Source organism: Ochotona princeps, chromosome 10 (genome assembly GCF_030435755.1).
Source record: "Ochotona princeps isolate mOchPri1 chromosome 10, mOchPri1.hap1, whole genome shotgun sequence".
NCBI lineage: Eukaryota > Metazoa > Chordata > Mammalia > Lagomorpha > Ochotonidae > Ochotona > Ochotona princeps.
In genome coordinates this window covers 70,860,545-70,880,799 of record NC_080841.1, presented here as the reverse complement: position 1 = coordinate 70,880,799, position 20,255 = coordinate 70,860,545, and the positions used below count along the sequence as shown (strand labels likewise).

At 41.3% G+C, this 20,255-nt stretch overlaps 1 protein-coding gene across 3 annotated transcripts in view; it reads right to left on the bottom strand.

Annotated features, from left to right (window-relative positions):
• ARHGAP21 (Rho GTPase activating protein 21) overlaps positions 1–20,255 on the bottom strand; it is a 124,430-nt gene that overhangs the window by 42,116 nt on the left and 62,059 nt on the right. For all 3 annotated transcript variants that reach the window (XR_009246215.1, XM_058669599.1, XM_058669600.1), the window contains exons 4-6: positions 4,944–5,036; positions 3,557–3,635; positions 2,127–2,181 (exon numbers count right to left, since the gene is read on the bottom strand). Coding sequence is in view for 2 of the 3 variants with exons in the window: in XM_058669599.1 (XP_058525582.1) it covers positions 2,127–2,181; positions 3,557–3,635; positions 4,944–5,036 (227 nt within the window). In the remaining variant the exon portion in view is untranslated. The remainder of the gene's footprint in view (positions 1–2,126; positions 2,182–3,556; positions 3,636–4,943; positions 5,037–20,255) is intronic.

The following is a 20,255-nucleotide window of genomic DNA, read 5'->3' as shown; positions in this document are numbered from 1 at the left end:
GGCATCCAACGAATGCTTTCATCATGATAAGGACAGAGTCTACTGAAGATCAGAAAAAAGCCTGGGTTTAGAAATTAATTCTGTCTCTAGGTCTTTAGCTTCTAAGGAAGGATTAGCAGAAAGCCTTCATGATCTTCAGTGTATCAACTTCGTGTACTTTGTGTTAAGAACACTAGCAGGGGGCCTGGTGTGATGGCTCAATTATCTAATCCTTCCCTTGCAAGTGTGCGGATCCCACATGGGCACTGGGTTTGTGTCCTGGCTGCTCCACTTTCCTTCTAGCTCCCTGCCTGTGGCCTGGGAAAGCAGTGGAGGGCAGTGTAAAGCCTTGAGACCTTGCATCTGCATGGGAGAACCAAAAGAAGCTTCTGGCTTCTGGCTTCAGATCAGCTCAGCTCCAGCCACTGCGGCCATTTAGGGACAAACCAGTGAATGCCAAGATCTTTTCTCTTTTTGTCTGTTTCTCTCTGTAAATCTGACTTGCCAAAAAAATACATATTTTATATATATATATATAAATAAAATTAAGAATACTAGAAGGGTGGGTATGAGGCACAGCAGTTAAGACACCACTTGGGACATTGACCAGTTCCCTTATTAGTGCCTGAGTTTGAGTCCTGGCCCTGTTCCCAATTCCAGTTTCCTGCTAATGCACACTTGGGGAGACCAGACGTGGTGATGCTAGCACTCTGGATCCCCGTCACCCATGTGGGAGACCTCAGCTGAGTTCTAGGCTCCTCGATTATGCCTGGTATAGCTCTGGTTATTTGTGGGCTTTGGGGGATGAACGATTGGGTGAGAGAACCTCTGTCTCTGCCTTTCAAATAGATACACAAGATTCTTGGAAAAATGGAATTAGAAGATTGCCCACACAAAAGCACTTAGGAGAATTTGCTATTATCTCTGTTGAGTGATTTTCACAGCCATTGGCTTCAGTGGTTATGTGTGCTTCTCTGTGTATGGAATTAAAAGGTCACGAACTCCACAACTGCTTCTACATGCCTGGGAAAACTGCTGCAGATAGCTCTACCGTCCTTGTCAGACGCCACCAGCACTGTATGCTTAAGAAGGGGATTCTGTTATCAGTAATAAGCCATCCCTAAATAAAATCTGCATGCCTTGAGAACACTGGGTTTGTCTCTGGGATTTCAGCTAATCACACTTTACATGCCAGTGAACAGGATGAATGATGAGGATCAGCTTTAGTGATACTGTTATAAAAAATGTTTACAGAAGATTAATGTAGGACCTTTACTCAGCTAAATTCAAACTATGCCATCACAAATAATAAAAAGATTAGCATACCATTTCCATTCCCACCACACCAGAGATTCCATATAAGCTTTCTTTTTCTTGAACTTAGCCATTAGCTATAATACAAAAAAATTCATTCACTAAAATTACTTCCAAAAAATGCTTTATGGTGGTCACTGTCATCTCCTAAACCTGACTTAAACAAGAATGCTACTCAAAGGGATTTGTATGTTCTATTTAATACTCTTGAACTGCAGAGTCAGTTGAAGAAAAGTAGTCTCCTTGAAGGAAACAAATTTTAATTGTCTTTTAACTTTCATCATCATTTAAAATTAACAAAGCAGTTAAATATTCCATTCAGTTTGTTTCTTCCCGAAAAGAAGAAAAATATTTTAGAGTAGAGGCTACAGTTTCCACTATACAGCTCCAGTTCTTTGGTAAGACTAACATTAGCAAAGATATTTGGTTTACTCATTTACAAACAGTAGTGTTTGCTGGAAGATGAAGAAATGGTTTTCATGAAATTCCTGTCCTCATGCTAAAACAAAAAGAGATTCTAGTTTCTGCACAAATGCACTTGAACTCTCAAAAAACCAGGGGGAAGACAACGCTGGGTCAAACTCCAGCAGTTTCAACCTAACAACAGCATTGAGTTTACTGTGGAGTCAATTACACATTCCAATGTCTGTTAATTTCAAAAGTGACAACCGTCTTGTTTGGCTTTGTAAAATGTAGAGAATTCCTGGTCTGCTAACTGAAACATTGTTTTTTAAAAAATTGTTTTTGTGAATTCTGTCTACCTTCATCTCAAAAATAGTTTCTTAGCATTCAGACCTAAGAAAATGATTCATATTAGAATAAATGAAACTTACCACTTGGAGAATGTCTTCATCTTTTGGCATAACACTAAGTTCCAATGTTGTATCACTGAAATTGAATACATATATTTATACAACTTTAGCAGAAGTAGAAATGTATAAGGAAGCTAGTCAACTCAGAAGTATTTTTTTAATTGCTGAAGAGTTTGTTTTTCTTACACTTTTTCCTATTAAAATCACATCACTAGAATGAAGCCACTCTTACATATGTAATTATTGTGCCATATTTGTACTGTTTATAATCACTCACGTTTTCTTTACAGCATGTTGCTACTTGAGAATCACAGAATATGTTAAATATTTCCAGAGCAAAACTCACAAAATATCAGTATTTACTGTTTTGAGTCATAAGAAAAGTACAGATTTTTAGCACATACTCTGTTCATCAAGTTAAAAAGTCAATAACATAAAACAAAGAACCCTTGAATTTACTATTTTAAGCAATATTAAACATCCTAAGTTTGAAAAACATTCCTTTTATGGCCTGAGAAGTGAAGGAAATCAGTTCCCCATCACTACTGCATGAAATGACTCACATTTTAAAGCTATGTACCACCTTAACCACTGGCTTCCCTAATGCCAGTGCCAGGATGCACTAAGATACCTGCTCAACTTAAAATACCGCTGCTGTAATGTTGCAAATTGCTGTTGATGTTGTATTGGGACTCTTAATTGACTGGGATGATATTCTACCAGCTCTAACTTCGGACCAGAAATGGTCTCCCCAAGAAACTGTTCAACCCATCTGGACAATAAGTAGCTGGACTCTATGCTTGGTATACGTTTGCAAGGAAAGAATCTTGATTGAATTTGAACTGTAATACTGCATCAAGGTGGAGGAATCCACCAGGGGGGAGGGGCGTGGGGAGGGGCGTGGGGATTCCCAGAGCCTATGAAACTGTCACATAATGCAAAATAATTAATAAAAAAAAAAGGAAAAAAAAACACTGCTGCTGAAGGACTATACTATACTACTGTAACAATGTGGAGGAAAATAGTGGGGTGGGTGGGAATGGGGAAGGAGAAAGGAAAGAGAAAAGGAGAAGCTCTTTACCTACAAAACTATATCGTGGAAAATAATAAAAATTTTAAAATGACACCTTAATGAGAGATTATGAAATGAACTATCATTTATTTACTATACACAAATTACATACCTCAAATAAAAGTACAAATCTTAACAGTCAATCTTTGCAAAGGATTTTATCCTAAATCTGAGAAATCTGCCAAATACAAACCAACAAGTAACCTATTTTCAGGAAGCTGGGCCTTGGCAACTCCCAAGCGCATTATCCAGTGCAAAGGAGAGTTGCACGTCTCCAGCGTCATTCCAATTCCTTACACAAGACTACATTAAACCTACTTGGTCCCTCATCTAGAAAGTCCACCTCGGACCAAAATTAAATAGCATTCAGGATTCTCACCTGTTCTGAATTAAAGCAATCACTTGAGAATAGGTCTTTCCAATAACACTTTCTCCATTGACTTTGATGATTCGGTCACCTGCAAAAACGAGAAAAACAACTCTTGAAGATATTGTAAACAAGGCTACTTTTTATACTTTTCAAATATTTCTTGAGCAATATTCTTCTTTTTGATGTAGCTTTATTAATCCTTTTGAATGTCCCACTTAAAAATGAATTTAAATTAACACAGCCAGATTCTTATAAAATATAGCCATATTCTAAAGAAATTGTCTAGATGTAGATGAATTTAGAAACTTCTGAAAGAAAGGTCAACAGCTGACCCTGGCCATACTATTCATGCCTCCACCCACCCTATCACTTCAGAGAGAAGCATTATTGCATAGGCTTAAAATTGTGATTAGTTGTATTTCTTCAGTGTCCTCCAGTTTTAGTCCAGCTCACTTGAACAGGATTCTAATCTATGCAGTTGGCTTACTGAACAGATTGTAATATAGAACTTAAGTACATGCTTTTGATTTTACACATACTAAAGGGTACACAAAGGCCAGAGCAGGGAGAGGATGAAGCAGGAAGCTGGTGCTTTGGGTGTGGACTTCACACTGCTCACAGGGTCTGGGGTGTACTGGGATCCCGTGTGGACATAACATCCCTGTCACACCTGATGACACTGAAGTAGTGTGAATGAGCCAACAAAGAGGAAATGCACCAACAACACATCCTAACGAATTCTAACAATGATATTACCCAGTTTGATTTGGTGGCTGTGATACATTTTATCCAAAAGACGGTAAAGAAGCATTTTTTCATTCTTTCATTTCAAATTATTTCAGGTTTAAAAACAACAGATTATTGTAGAACACACACTTAATGAAATCTTTATTTTCACTTAAGTCATGAGTCACAAAATATTGTGGAACAAAAAGCCACTCTAACCAGCTGAGCAGACCACACCCACTAGCTGATGCTGATGAAACTGGGCACTGGGCAGGCATTTGCAGAACTTGGACATCCAAGAAGATTACTTTGATCATGTGAAATAAATACCTCCATTATTTTGCTATTTTGTAATCCTTTGTAAAAATTCACTGTATGCAAAATATGTTCATTAAAAGAGGCAGCAAAGGCCCGGTATCTGTATGGCAACTCCAAGTGCCTGCAGTTTAGCAATTTATGCTGTTATTTCTTTTCAAACTCATCCATTGGGGGATACAGAAACATGTGACTAGCTACATAAAAAGTATAATTACAGTAGTAATGCATTACCAGTACATCCTAATAAATACTAGTGACAACACAGGAGACACAGCAGAAGGTGGAAATGGGGCACACACGCAAGGAGAAGGAAACGGCAGGGAAAAGGTGCACTGTGGAGAAGGACAGGCACCTGTGCACAGCCCAGCTTCAAACGCCGGCCCTCCTTCTTTAACCTGCTTGACAAAGATGGTGTCCATGGGCTCCAAGCGCTTCCCTTGTTTTCCTGAAGGAGAAAAAACATGTACATTTGATTTTGCTTCCTGATATTTTATTTAAATCCTAAAACATAAAATATTCAGTTGAGATAAAGCAATGACTTTGTAAGTATTAACACATATCCTGAATTTGAACGGTAAAAAATCACATTGTCAACATTTTCATTCAGAGTTTAATTTTACCTTTTCCATAATGCAGTGACAACCACAGCATCATAATGGCTGCCACTTCCTGTGACTGTCTAATGTTCACTACGACACTGAGTAACAAACACATATCTTAAAGCTGATTCCCACAGCAAGCAAGGATTACTGCCACCACTGTGTCCAGCAGGAAACTGGGACCTTGGGAGATGAAGTACTTTCTCTGGGGTCACATGGCCTAACAGACGGACTGCACAGGCACTACTCACTCTCCTGCTTGTTTAACACTGCACTGTGCTGGGCATTAACAAAGTCTCACGCCTTTCCCTCTGGGAATTCTGGTAGAAGACAAATGACAGTATAACATAAACAAAAAAAATCAGAGACAAATAAAACACGCATCATCGTGTTGAGGCAGGTATGATCAAACCTGTCAGTGTGCCACAGATTGCTCTCCATGGTCATCTGCAAGAACATCAAAGGGGCCGCTCAAAATGAATACTGCTGAGTCAAGACAGAAACCCACCCCAGCACCACGCTTCCCACATGATCCCAACACACACTAAGTTCTTAAAACCGACAGGTTTAATAAAAGGGAAGTCAAGGAAAGGTTCCCAGAAGAAGGGATGTGTGAGTGATGAAGCCCATGGTAAGGTCTGCAGGGGGACAGGGAGGTGCATCCTGGCTCCTCCAGACTCCTCAGACTGCAACAGGAATCCCATGCACCCCGAAGTGGCTATGAGCACACTCAAGCTTGAAAACTACTAAATTTGAAGTCCTGAATGCTAAAGAATATAATCAAGAGAGTGCTTACACACACACAAAGCACGACAGTGACACTGGCTGAAAGCCACACTGGACAGCAAGTGACCAGGCATCCAATAGAAAGAAGGCATAACTACTGCCATAGAGATGTTACCACGGATATGCACAAAGATCACTCAAAAGAATTTCTTAAAGGAGTATCTGAAAGAAGTCCTTTAAATGCAATGAATAGATAGCTACTTAACAAGCTATAGTGCCTGGCTTCTTAGAAGACAGCAAACAGGGCCTGGTGTGGTAGCCTGGCAGCTAAAAGTCCTTGCCTTGCACACGTTCTGATGCCCCGATTCCATACGGGCACCAGTTCTAATCCCAGCAGCCCCGCTTCCCATCCAGCTCCCTGTTTGTGGCCTGGGAAAGCAGTTGAGGACCCTGCACCCGCGTGGGAGAACAAAAGGAAGCCCCTGGCTCCTGGCTTTGGATCGGCTCAGCGGCTGATTCGGGAGTGAATCAGTGGACAGAAGATCTTGCTCTCTGTCTCTCCTCTCTGTATATCTTCCTAGTAAAAATAAATAAATCTTGGAAAAAAGTCAATAGACATATGCTCAAATCCTTTCATGACCACAAGAAACAGTATGGGCCAGGTTTCAGCTTTCCTCAAGAGCTCATCTTACAAGATTATATTTTTGTTTGCTTGCATGCCTGTTGTACATCTCTCCTGCTAACATGCCTCCAAGGCTGGCATTCTGAGCTAAAATTGCATTTGGGTGATGAGGAAACAAAGTAACCTGCAAGGTGACAGAGTAAGAATTTGAACCAGGGTCTAATTTAAACATAGCATTAACTGCTGCTTTGAAGGAAAAGGAAAGTTATTTACTTGCCAAGTTCTACTGAATACAAAGGATAGTCCATTTACCATTAATTTAAAAGACAAAACAGTTTCTTTTCAACTTAAGTCTTCCGAAGTAAAACACTGAATTCCAGTTCAGTTGGTACATACGCTGGGTACTCTGTGGCCAACCCAACAATTTCAACAGTGGGAAAAAGGGAAACCACCTCTATTCTGGGTGAGGGTCCCAAGGTCTTGGACCATCCTTCACTGCCTTTCCCAGGTCACAAGCAGGGAGCTGGATGGGCAACAGGACTACCGGGATTAGAACCGGTGCCCATATGGGATCCTGGCATGTGCAAGGCAAGGACTTTTAGCTGATAGGCTACAACACCAGGAGTGGCTTGTGCAGCAATGCAGGGCCTTCAGAAAATTCTGATTGAAATTTTTCACTTACACTGAATGGAAGCAGTTCAAAATCATGAGGTATCTATTTCCATAAAGGAAATGCTAATTTTGCAATAGCTCAGTTGCAAAGTCAGATAGTTTATCATTGACAATTTTTTTTTAAGATACGATAGTCTGGCACAGTAGCCTAGTGGCTAAAGTCCTCGCTTACACATGCCAGGGTCCCATTTGGGCACCAGTTCTAATCCTGGAGGCCCTGCTTCCCATCCAGCTCCCTGTTTGTGGCCTGGGAAAGCAGTTGAGGCACAAAGTCTTGGAACCCTGCACCCATATGGGAGAACCGGAAGTAGCTCCTGGCTCCTGGCTTCGGATCGGCTCAGCACCAGACATTGTGGTCACTTGGGGAGTGAATCATTGGATGCAAGATCTTCCTCTCTGTCTCCCCTCCTCTCTGTATATGTGACTTTGCAATAAAAATAAACTTTAAGAAAAGAAACCCACTATAGCTAAAAGCACATCAAGATGGGGCACATTGAGAGAGACTACATAGCAGCCAGGCAGTTTGTGCTCACAGTGTGTTTTTGGTTTTTTGTTCACTTTCCTTTCTGGGTCTCTCCAAAGCTCTGACTTGCTACTACTGCCTAGATGGTGTCTAATTCTTTCAGCGAAGAGAAAAATCTCTCCTAAGCATTCTTCATCATGTGCAGGTTTGAGAAATATACGTCTCTTTACCTTCCATACCCACAAACACTTGGCTCATGAATTCTAAGACTATCTTTAACTTTAAGATAAGTTGTTAGCCTACAATTTGGAAATCAAAAGTGTCAAGATTCAAAATGTGTGTCATTCCATGAGACAGCTGAATAGCAATCTATAGCCATTTTAAGGTGTATAGAACTCGGTTGAATATAAACCAAAATGGAAATGTCTATGAAGAAGCCACAGGTTGTGGTTGAGAACCTGCATTTTCCTATCAACATATTGGTTAATCAATACCATGTCAATTAATGCCATAATGTTGTAAATATTATGTTGGGGTTTTTAATTGATTGGGATGATACTCTGCCGGCTCTGCCTTCAGACCAAAGATGGACTCACCAAGAAACCATTGAACTTGCCAGGACAATAAGATGCTGGACTTTATGCTTGGTAAATACCTCCAATGAAAGAATGTCAACTGAATCTGAACTATGGTTATGCAACAAGGTGGAGCAATCCACCATGGGGGGAGGGTTTGGGGAGGGGCAGGGGGAATCCCAGTGCATATAAAAATGTGTCACATAATGCAATGTAATTAATAAAAAAAAAATTGGTCTTACCCACTTTCCTGTAACCCTTGACCCTTTGCACCCTAATCAACAATGTAAAGATCATCAAAATAAAGTAATAAAGAAAAAATTAATAAAATGAAAACAAAAATGTGTGTCATTCACTATCCTGGATCTTAAATTCTTGTGAGTACATTTCTAGAAATAAAAAACTAAAATCCTGAACTGCTATTGCTCACCAGGAAAAGACGAACCCCTTGAGTGCCCATATGATGATTTAGCAGAACCTGATAGCTTCCTTGGTGATTCTTAGTTTAGAAAATAAAGCCAAAAACTAAAGAACACCCTTTCAGTTCCTCATTCATAATCTGCGATCAGTTAAGTCTGACAGCAAATCTTTCACAGAAACGCTGAATACTCAAGAATCATTTCCTTGAATTTATCAAAGGCAAAATGTGGCTTTTTCGCACACACATGTAATGAATCTTACTGCATTTGCACAAAGTGAAATAAAATGACAATGCTCTAAGATGGATGAGAAAAACTAAAGTAACCAGGTACAGAAAAACTTGTTTTATGTTTGTATAAGCTTATTAGACTCACAAGGATATAAAAAGCACATACAAATTGATCAAAAGCCAATACTACCCTTGCAATCAGAAAGAGCACACATGTATTGATATCATCAAAAACAGAAATAGTTTGGGAAAAATTAGCTTGAGTAAAAAAGCTTCTTTGCATCTGAAGAGTAGATGTCATCTGAATACTGAAGGAGCGGGTGAAAATGGGTTTTATTCCCCATTTTCACCATAAAGTAAGGGCTAAGACCTTGGGCCCTATAACTAGATTATATAGTTTAAAATCCCACCACTAACATTTATTTGCCAGACTTTTCAATATTTGAATCATTTGAACTCAAAATTATAGTTGTGTATGTGAAATTGAAATTTAATTCCATATTTTATCTGGCAAACCTATCTCCCGGTGATTCCAGGCAAATTATTTATGTGGCCCAGTTTACTCATCCTAAAAATGGGAATGAAAACTTGCTACCTGGCAAGGTTTTTGTGGGGATGAAAAGACAATCCATTTCAGTGTCTGCAGAGACCCCAGCTCAAAGAGGCAATTCAGAAATGTTGTTCACCTTATGTTAGCCCTACTAAAGCCACAAAAGGTTTACATACAGGGTAGGGATGATGGACGCTGCGGACACAGAGCTTGTCTCACCATTGATGGTCAATAAAAGAAGTCCCAAAAACAGTCAGTTGTCCTATCCAGGGAAAGTCGAAGAACACAGGCCAAAACAGAAAGAATACAGGAAGAACAAAAGGCAGAAAGGCCAGAGGGGTTGTAACCAAAACTCCCAGTAACTTAGGCACAAATCTTGCCATTGACCTAGGATTAAGAGACTTGGTCTAGGGTCTGGCATGATGGCAGAGTGGCTAAATCCTTGCCTTGAACACGCTGGGATCCCCTATGGAGGCCAGTTGTGTCCCAGCTGCTCTGCTTCTCATCAGGCTCCTAGCTTATGACCTGGAAAAGCAGCAGAGGATGGCAAAAAGCCTTGGGACCGTACATCCATGTAGGAGACCCAAAAGAAGCTCCTGGTTCCTGGCTTGGGAACAGCTGAGCTCCGGCTGTTGCAGGCACTTGGGAAGTGAATCAGTGGATCTTTATGTATCTCCCTCCCTCTGTAAATCTGCCTTTTCAAGAAAAATTAATATTTAAGTTAGAGAGACAGAGACTTGATCTAAAACCAGAGGGCCACACATCTATGGAATAACCTTCATCCACCAACAAGGGAAACTTTGGTCTCTACATCCCCTTACTTGGGGGAATGCTGATGTCAAAATCACTTCTGACATCTGGACTTTTTGTAAATTTAAAATATTAACTATGCAAGCAGACTAAAGCAAATAGATGAGAAGCAGCAAGGCTTGAATTACGCCAACCACAAAAAAGGCTCTATAACGAAGATCCACAGAGAACGAGATAGGTCAGGGAACCCTACAGACCTAGGAAAGAAAAAACAGAAAATCCATTCCCTATTTTAGCTAAGACCAAAACAATAGGAAATCAAAGCTATCCTTGAGATTAACCTTATTTTCCTCTGAGTTATCACACATTCCACTGGAAATTTTTTAAAAGCTTTATTTTTATCACAAAGTCAGATCCAGAGAGGAGAGGAGACAGGGAGGAACATCTTCCATCCAATGATTCACTCCCCAAGTGACCACAACAGCTAGAGCTATGCTGATCTGAAGCCAGAAGCCAGGAGCCAGGAGCTACTTCCGGTTCTCCCATGCAGGTGCAGGGTTCCCATGCTTTGGGCTGTCCTCGACGGCCTTTCCATGTGTCACAAGCAGGGAGCTGGATGGGAAGCAGGGCCACCAGGATTAGAACTGGTACCCAAATAGGATCCTAGTGTGTTCAAGGCGAGAACTTTAGCCACTATGCTACTGTGCCAGGCCCTGGAATTTTTTTAGAGGAACCAACTATGCTCTGCTTTTATGATGATAGCTGTCACTGAAAAAAATTTTTTCATTGATCTCTTTGTTGCAAAGAAAAAAATCTCTACACAACAAAACACTGTTGAAAAGAGAGGAGGTTCCGTGTAAAAGTCAGACAAATTAGTGTAATATAAAGGCAGGTAGGTAAAAGACACCTCGGTTAATTGAATATGAAAGCACAAGGTATCAATTACTTAGGAAAAATCAACCAAACAGCTTATTGAAATCAGTAAGTTCTAAATAATAAGTTCTAATAATAAGTTCTAAATAATAAATTCTAAATTAATTGAAAGCATGATGTAGAATGAAACATATCACACTAAGGCCTGGTCAATGTTTTTTTAAAAGGTTTTCACCTCTCCTTGATAAAAAATAGACTGCCAGGGGTGAACTCTGCAGGAGGATTTATTGAGCAATAGTTAGGGAAGAAGTGAGAAACACCAAATGTTGCCTGATGCTGACCTGCAGGGAAAGAGAATGGGGATGGAGCAGAGGGGTTGGCATAAAGGGTTTCACAGACATTTGCACTCATCTCCACCCTGGAGGGAGAGGAACAGAAAGGTTGAAGTGGAGTTGCCACTAAGCCAACAGTAGCTGACATTTTAAAGTTACTCCCCACTTCCCTGGACGTTGGCATCTTGAGATATTGCATAACTATCATTTTTCATTTTAACTTTGAGGGATATGATTTGCAGGCATCACATGAAATCACCAAGAGCCTAGTAGAGACAAACATAAAAATCCTGTGATCTCTGGTGGACACATACTGTGCAGCATTAATTCGGCAGAATGCAACAGAAGCCTCGTGCGGTAGATTATTTGTCTTTACTGGAAGAAACAGTAACAAGAGACAAACATGCCAGTTTATCAAGTCTACGTGTCACTCCGATTCCCATTCAAAAGGGAGAGCAGGTACTTTAAAATCACCTCCTCGGTGTCCACTGGGGCTGCAGACCCACACTCCAATAATCTCAACAGATATCACCCGTCAGGTCCCAACCACATTACAGATTAAGCATCCCTACTCTGAAAATGGCACTAAATTCAAAATGTAGAACTCTTTCATGCATTAAATTATTTAAGATGTTATATAAAATTACCTGGGAGACAGGCATTTGGCAGAGCACCTGAAATGGCCCCTGGGACTCCTGTCTCCCAAATCAGATCCCCTAGTTCCAAGTGCCTGGCTCCTCTCCTGAGAGCTTCCTGCTAAGGTTCACGTGGGAGGGAAAGAGAGGGAGGGAGTTTCTGGTCCCCAGGCACTTATTTGGGGAGTGAAGCAGCAGATGACAGTTCTCTGTCCCTGTCTTTTTCAAATAAGTTACACTTCTTAAGTACTACACTAAAGCAAATTTTAAAAAAATCCAAAAAACCTAAAAACACTATCATCAGGCTATGTATATAAGGTATTTAGACTTGAATCTTTTGAAGATATCTCATTACATACATGTAAGTATTCCATTCCAAGATCTAAAAAACACAAAATTCAAAGCCTTTCTGGTCCCAAGCATTTTGGACCCATTATAAGTAAAAACACTGTAGTTTCTGCTTATTCTGATCTTCAAGTAACAGCAAATAAACAAATGACATAAGCAAATCTGTGGAGCTAAAAACAAGCTTGTTTTCTAACTTAATCACATTAGGCTTTCTTTCAACTCACAGCACCTAATTTTTTCCCTAACTTTTAACTGAGGAAAATGTCAGGCGTACATAAGACCATAAATGACAATGACACGCAGCAATCTGAACCCAGCTTAAATAATTACAATAAATCTGTTGATCCTATTTCATATAAATTCATCCCCCTTTTAAAGATTTATTTCAAAGTCAGAGAAAGAAGTCTTCCATCTGCTGGTTTACTTCCCAGAGGGTAACAATGAAGACAGGAGACCAGAGTTTCATTCAGGTCTTCCACATGTGTGGCAGGTACCCAAATCCTTGGACCACCTTTCACTGCTTTTCCCAGGCCACCAGCAGGGAGCTGGGTCAAACATGGAGCAGCTGGGACATGAGCTTACACTCCTATGGGATGCTGGGATCATCAATATGCCTTCACCTGTTACACCACAATGCCAATACAAATCCTCTTTTAGACTACTATTGTGGGCCAGTGGGTTAAATCAATGACTGCAACACAGGTATCCCGTATCGGAGTGCTGGTTCAAATCCAGGCTGCTCCACTTCCAATTTAGCTCCTTATTAATGCACATTCTGAGAGATACATTATGACCAACATACTTGGGGCCCTGCCACCCATTTGGGAAACCAAGATGGAGTTTCATGTTTCTGGCTTCAGCCTGGCTAACCCAGATTCTGTCCCTTGGGAAGTATTTGAGGGGGAAAATCTCTATTTTTTCATTTAGATAAGTCTTAAATCCATCCCTTTGAAAAAAAAAATCTACTTTTCCTAGAAAGGCATATGTACAGAGAGAAGAGACTATGACAAAGATTTTCCATCTACTGGTTCACTCCCCAGATGGCTACAACACCCCGAGTTGAACGGATCCAAAGCCAGAACCAGGAGCTTCTTCCAGGTCTCCCACACAGGTGCAGGGTCCCAATATATTAGGCCGTCCTCTACTGCTTTCCCAGGCCACAAGCGGCAGTTGGACAGGAAGCAAAGCACCCAGGACACAAACCAGCACCCATATTAGATGCTGGCATCTGAAGAACAATTAGCTTGTTGGGTCACAGCACTGGCCCCAATTCATCCTTTTTTTTCGAAAACTTTTTAAAGCAAACATCAGACACACTAATTTGATCATATTTTAATCAGTATGGTCACTAACAGATAATATCTTCACTTTTAAAAGGGGTAGGGGCAACAAAATCCGAAAATGTTTACACTGTGTAGTACTCTGAAGAGGGGGTTCCTCATGCAGGCTAACAATAGGCCCAATCTTTCTGCTCTCTTCCCAAAAGGCCACTTAACATTAATGAAAAACATTGCACCATGATGTAGGCCTGGCAATCTCAGAATCTACAACTTAAATTCAGAAAAAGGTTTATGTGAAAAATTTCAGCGGTACCCTGGATTCTGCTGCCCAAAAATCCTTCTGGAGATTTGCTTCAGAAACAGAGCAGTAAAGCTGATCTCCACTAATGCCCTCGAGGAGGCCTAGGTGGCAGTTCAAGAACTGTACCACTAGGTGTCAGACATGAACCCAAATGTTCAACCGGGGGGAAGACAGTAGAGGGTGTTATTCACTCAGCAAATGTTTATTGCTCCCTTACAGTGTGCCAGGTGCTGATTATCCCACAGCGAACCAAACAGTCCTGGAATCTGGAGTATCTTAAGTTTCTGCAGGGTCGTTTTCCTAGTCAAGTGTCAGGAATTTCACAGTGCATCACATCCAGTTCCAAAGCCTTCTTAGTCCTATTGCTCTGAAGTCTAATTTCTCTGTTAACCAAAAAATTTTCTGGCAGTGCTCTAACCACAAGCAACTCTTTCCCTATTCTGACCTTACTGCTTAATCCCGTAACCAACTAAACTTGTTCCTGGACGTGATCTGACCTCTCGTTCCCTTTAGCTCTCTTCTCCCCCAAGAATCACTGTCATTGCACTAGACTATTCAGGGATCAGTATTTCACAATAGTCACCAGCGACCCCAACTTCTGCAGCCCTGCACTCTTGCCCCTGCCACTGCCTTCCAAGGCATTCAATTTGCCCATCACCAGCTCTTGGCCCTCCTTGCTGTTTGTTCCTGGCCTGCAAATAAAGTTGAAGGAAACCGCAGAACACAGTAGCCAGGCTCAGCTAATTCCTTGATTCTGCTCAGAAGCAGCATATTCATTCCTACCCCCTCTAGGGTGCACTTCACACTGCTGATACTTCTCTTCAACCTGCCGCTCCATCCTGACGTCACAGGATCTGGACAGCCTCGTCTCCCACTCACTGTACCTCACTGCCGTGCCCACCATTTCCTTCCCTCTGCTCATCCTGCCTTGGTTTGATCTCAGATGAGAATTTAGTCATCAGCCTTCTTGAGGCCTTGCTCCCATAGTTCCCTATTCTCATTAGTAAAACTTCAGTCGCCACTTGGCATCATGGTTAGGGCACCACTGAGTACCCACATACTATATCCCAATGTCTAGGACCAAGTCCTGGCTCCACTCTCCATTAACCTTCCTGCTCATGCACTTGGGGAAGCAGTAAGGATGGATCAGGTGCTTGGGTTCCTGCCACCCGTGGAGGACACCCGGATGGAGTTCCTGGTTCCCAGCTTCTTTCCTGGTACTGAGAAGTGAACCAGCAAATGAGTGATTTAATTAATGTGAAACATGAAAAATTAAACTTTAGTCAATCCTTAGTCTTCTCTTCCAATCTTACAGCATACAAGTTATCCAAATCTGAAACAACCAAGTTCTTTGCACCCTCCCACAGTGACAATCCTCAACCTTTAACATTCAGGCTCTATGCTCTGCATTTTCCATGCCTAGGCACAGTTAGCACACACACACACACTCCCTCATTTAGGTTCCCTGACCTGCTTGATGCCCAACCCAGTAACCCCTGCTTCCCTCAAGAGTTCTTGGTAACTCTACCCATTTTCCATTTGTCAGATCTGGTTCAACAGTATCTTTTTGGTCCCTGTACCATAAACTATGTATGACAAATGGCGATTTTACTGCTCCCTCCTTAAAATTTCACCTGCTAATCAACAAATCACCAACTCTCACTGGTCACACTCCTCTTTCCACTCCTTACCTCTAATCTCCTGTGAACCCTTCTTTCTTAGAACTTCTCTCAGACATGATTGCCCTTGACCCTATCTTCATCCCGCAGGTCTGCAGACTCTGTGTCAGGCACTTCATTATAATGTATACTTTGATGGTTTTCAAATTCATGTTTGAACCCCCGTATCTTCTTATCAGCACAGATGCAAATTTTCAACCAGACACTGAACACGTTATAGACTTCAGAAATCCAACTTACCCCAAACTCAACTCAGTTCTCTGGGGGGATGAAGGGAGAGAGGGGACAGGCTTCTCCTTAGGTACCCTTTAGTTACTGTCACTTCCCCTATCAGTGATGTGAGCCTCGCTGAACTGGTGACAAAAAGCACCTCCCCAAGGCCTCCCAGGAGCTCTGGGCAAACACCCTCCCAACACGTCTGAAAATCAGCTCCTGAGGCAGCATTTCCCTCAGGCAGACAGCACTCCCCTCCTCTGTTAACCACCTGAGAACCCTGCCCTGGTGCACTGGGACTCCTTGAGCCGAGGTCATGCAACAGCCTTGTGTACCTTTGGCTCTGCAATTATGAGACTGTGTACATTTCCATCCTCTATCAGTCTAGGAGCTTCTTAAGTCATGGCTGTCATATAGATGCATGCATGTATTTATATATGTATGCAAATATATTTACATTTGTTGGATGTATTTATACACACCAGCAACTGCTGGAGGTTTTAAGAAAAATGTAATACACAAACCTGTTCTACATCACAACTGAAAGAGAAAAATATTAAGGAAGACACAAACACAGTGAAGGATGAAGCTGAGTGCTTTGTGGAACAGAGGGGAAGGGGTGGGGCGGGGAGGACGGCTGGGGCAGTGAGAATTCTGGCCAGAGGCATTCCTCCAACAGGTATGTATCTTTGAAAGACCTGAGCTTAGGGGCCATTCCTCTTCTCCCTCAGCAATTTGGCTAGTGCGTGGCTCATGACAGATTCAACAGATGCTTGCTAAGCATTTCTTGATGTAATGCATTCATCATTAACATGCAAATATTGCCTTGTTGTTCTTATACCTTTTCACTTCTTGGACTTATGAACTATATACTTTCTATTCAGACCAGATGGAGGGCATTCAGGGAGCAGATGGGATGAGCCAGCGAGGTGGGCTGTAACCAAGGCCATGTTACTGTGTAGCTGGGAGAAGAGCTCAAAATTAACTAATCATAGGGATAGCTCAGAATTTTTTTTTTTTACAGAGAAGTTAGCTCCAGACAACATTACTACTCTAACCAAGTTATTTTTTGGATTTTTTTTCTTACCTTCGTACCCAGTTCCAATTAGTTCAGAAATCCTGTATTTCATATTTTTTAAAGGTTTTAGCACTGCTAAAGAGATTTTTATAAATCGCAGTTATTTTCTTGACTGCCAAATTAATGTGGTGTTTTCTTTCAGTCTTAAAATCTAATTCTAAAACTTGGATTACCGACAATGCCTACTTTAATCCAATTGAATTTCCTTCATTTTAGATTATTGGACTTCAGGGTTCTTGGGCGTTTTAAAGTAACAGATTCTTTTTCCCACCTCTATTCAAAGTTGACCATGTCAGTAGTTTATTTCACAGAGAAGATGTTTAAATTCCCATGAATATCTAGGATACCCTGTTCTTCTTCTTAGTGTTTCAAAAATACACAGAGCTGCTATATGAAATACTTCTAAAATGAGAAGTGGCATGGACATACTGTGTCGCAGAAATGGTAAAATCCCAGCAGGAAGAACAGCAAGGGAGAAACTTGCTTCTTCCTCAGAGCAGAGGAACCGACACTACCGTGCTGCATCGCAAATGGCCATTCTGGACTAGCACTCCGTACACCGGCTCCTCAGACAGCGAGCACCTCCCGTGCGCCGGGCGCGCCGGGCTCGCCGGGCTCGCCGGGCTCACCAGGCTCACCGGGCTCTGCAAACTGACAAGTCTGAGACAAATGTCCAGCCTTGAACATTTGCAATTCATACATTTTTTTCCACGAACACATTAAGCATGTAAGCTGGGGAAGGGGGAGGGGAAATCCCAGAGCTTATGGAATTGTATCATAAAACTAAAAATAAAATAGAAGGGGAAGGAAAAAAAAAAGAAAATGTTTCTTTCCATGTTTCTAATGATCAGTTTTTGCCCTCTATTTCTCAATCTTCCTGTGTCACCCTTCTGTTGCTACCACCACCTCCCCAAAATCACTACTTGCTTACCTCACAGGTAAGCAATCCCTCAGGTTGTTTCCAGGATATAAGCAGGTACCTTTGCAGTAGAGATTTTGGGGAAAAGTCCTTGTCTCTTATGAACTGTGGAGCATTTACTCCATGTTGGACAAATTAACAGGCTACCAAATCTCCTATCAAACATTTGGAAACGGGCCTGGCGTAGTAGCCCAGTGGCTAAAGTCCTCACCTTGAAAGTGCCAAGATCCCATATGGGCACTGGTTCTAATCCTGGCAACCCTGCTTCCCATCCAGCTCCCTGCCTGTGGCCTGGGAAAGCAGTTGAGGATGACCCAAAGTCGTCCCTTCTTTGAGAATAACAGGGACTACGTCATCATGTACCATGTGTACTATGTCTATCAAAGGTCAATTTACATCATTTTGTTTTTTCAACCATAAACTTTAACCTCTTTTTCTATCTTACAATATAATGCATATATATTCCTGTATTCCTGTATGTAGACACATACGGGAATGTTTGAGATCAGGCATAAATTTGTAAATCAGATAATGTAAGTTCCACTCTTCTCCAGTAGATCACAGCTCCTAAGTCCCACTGAACCACTCCTCTTCAGACGCCCTTCTCCCAGATCTTCTAGGTTCCCCAGTCAAATGTTCGAAATTTATTCAAAGCACTAACTAAGCCATTCATTGAAACGAATGCCAGATACATAGTCATCTGCATGCAGGACAGGCAGGAAACTCCCAAGCACTGGCTGACCAGCAGGCGAGAGGAACCACATCCCCTGCCTCCTCCGTGTGCTACTGCTGGTTTGGGAAGTTCTGCCTTCCCCAATAAAACTTGCCACAAGCGGTACTTGAGCTTCACCCTGAATCCGGGAACATTATAGACTGTAATACTCCTCAGAGGAGTTTCCACAGCGCTCCAAGTCAGCACATCCCTCCCTTTCTAATCTACAACACATCCTTTCCAGTTCCTGAAATCAGATTGGCAAGATCATCACACAAAGGTCCACCAACACTAGAAGTTCCCTCAGATACATTACGGTGAGCTGCAAAATGTTACGCCGGACAAAACAAAGAGTACGTGTTGTATTAACCCGTGTTTTTAGGCAGTTTAGACGAACTGCCAGTGTGACAGAACAGGGTGCTGGAAGCTAGGGCTAGGATCTGAGTGCAGAACTGCACAGGGGAACTTTACAGGACGATGTAGAAGTTACTGCTGCTATCACACCTCAGCTGGGACTTACACACCTAACAAGACTCACCTCACTACAGAATGTGGTATTCTTGCTACAAATGTAAAATCTTGAAAAAATGCTAAGACAAAAATTACACAAATCCAAACAGAAGGACTTCCAACAAAAAATCTGAGCAATACTTTTCAAAAATACTAAAGTCAGGATGGGCATTTAGCCCAGAAATTAAGGTGCCTACATCTGACAGTTCCTAGGTTTGATACCCAGCTCTGCGTCCTGACTCCACCAGATTCCTGCTACTGCGGATCTGGAAGACACTGACAGCTTAAGGGACGGAGTTTTTGCCAGCCATGTGGGGGGTACCTAGACTGAGGTCCTGGGTCCTGGCCTCACTGCCAGCATTTGGGGCGTGAACCTGTAGTTGGGGGAGAGAAGGTGGAGCATATAATGTTCCCACACCCACTCTCAGGCTCTCCCCACCTTCTCAAGTAAATAAAAGAAGAAAAAAAGTCACAATCAAAATGTAAGGAAAGACTGAAGAATTGTCACAACTGGAAGAGACTAAATGGGACAGGACGAATGAATATAATGTGGGGTTCTAGAATAGAAAAAGGGCATTAGTGGGAAAAACTGGCAGAATCTGAATAAAGTCTGTAGTTTCAATAATTATATTTGCCTTATTAATTTCTTAGTTTCATTAGCTGTATCATGCCTATTTAAAGCTTTTAATATTAGGTGAAACTGAATGAAGGATATATGAAAACTAGATGTACCATCTTTGCAACTTCTTCAAGTCGAAAATAATATGGACATGGTTTTAAATGGATGCGTTTTGTTGTGTATAAATTTTAACTCACTAGAGTTGATTTAAAGTTAAAACAAAAATATACTAGAATTACTAAGAAATTCCCTTACCTCTAGCCTGACCTTCTTGTTAAGCTCATTAAATGTTTATATCAAGAATAAGATTAACTATAAGAAATATTTAACTTCTTATAGGGCAATCCCACAGTATTCCTCACCTGAAGAATCACAAATTCTAGCAAGGTTATTAATTAAAAACATCAAGATTACTTTTCTTGGGATCACATTGATATTAACAAGAGTCCTTGCATTTTCAAGTCACAATAATTAGAATTCAAAAAACTTTGTTTTCTGCAGTAACAAATAATTAGCATCTGTGTCTCTAACACCTCTTATACAGAAGATTTATACTTGA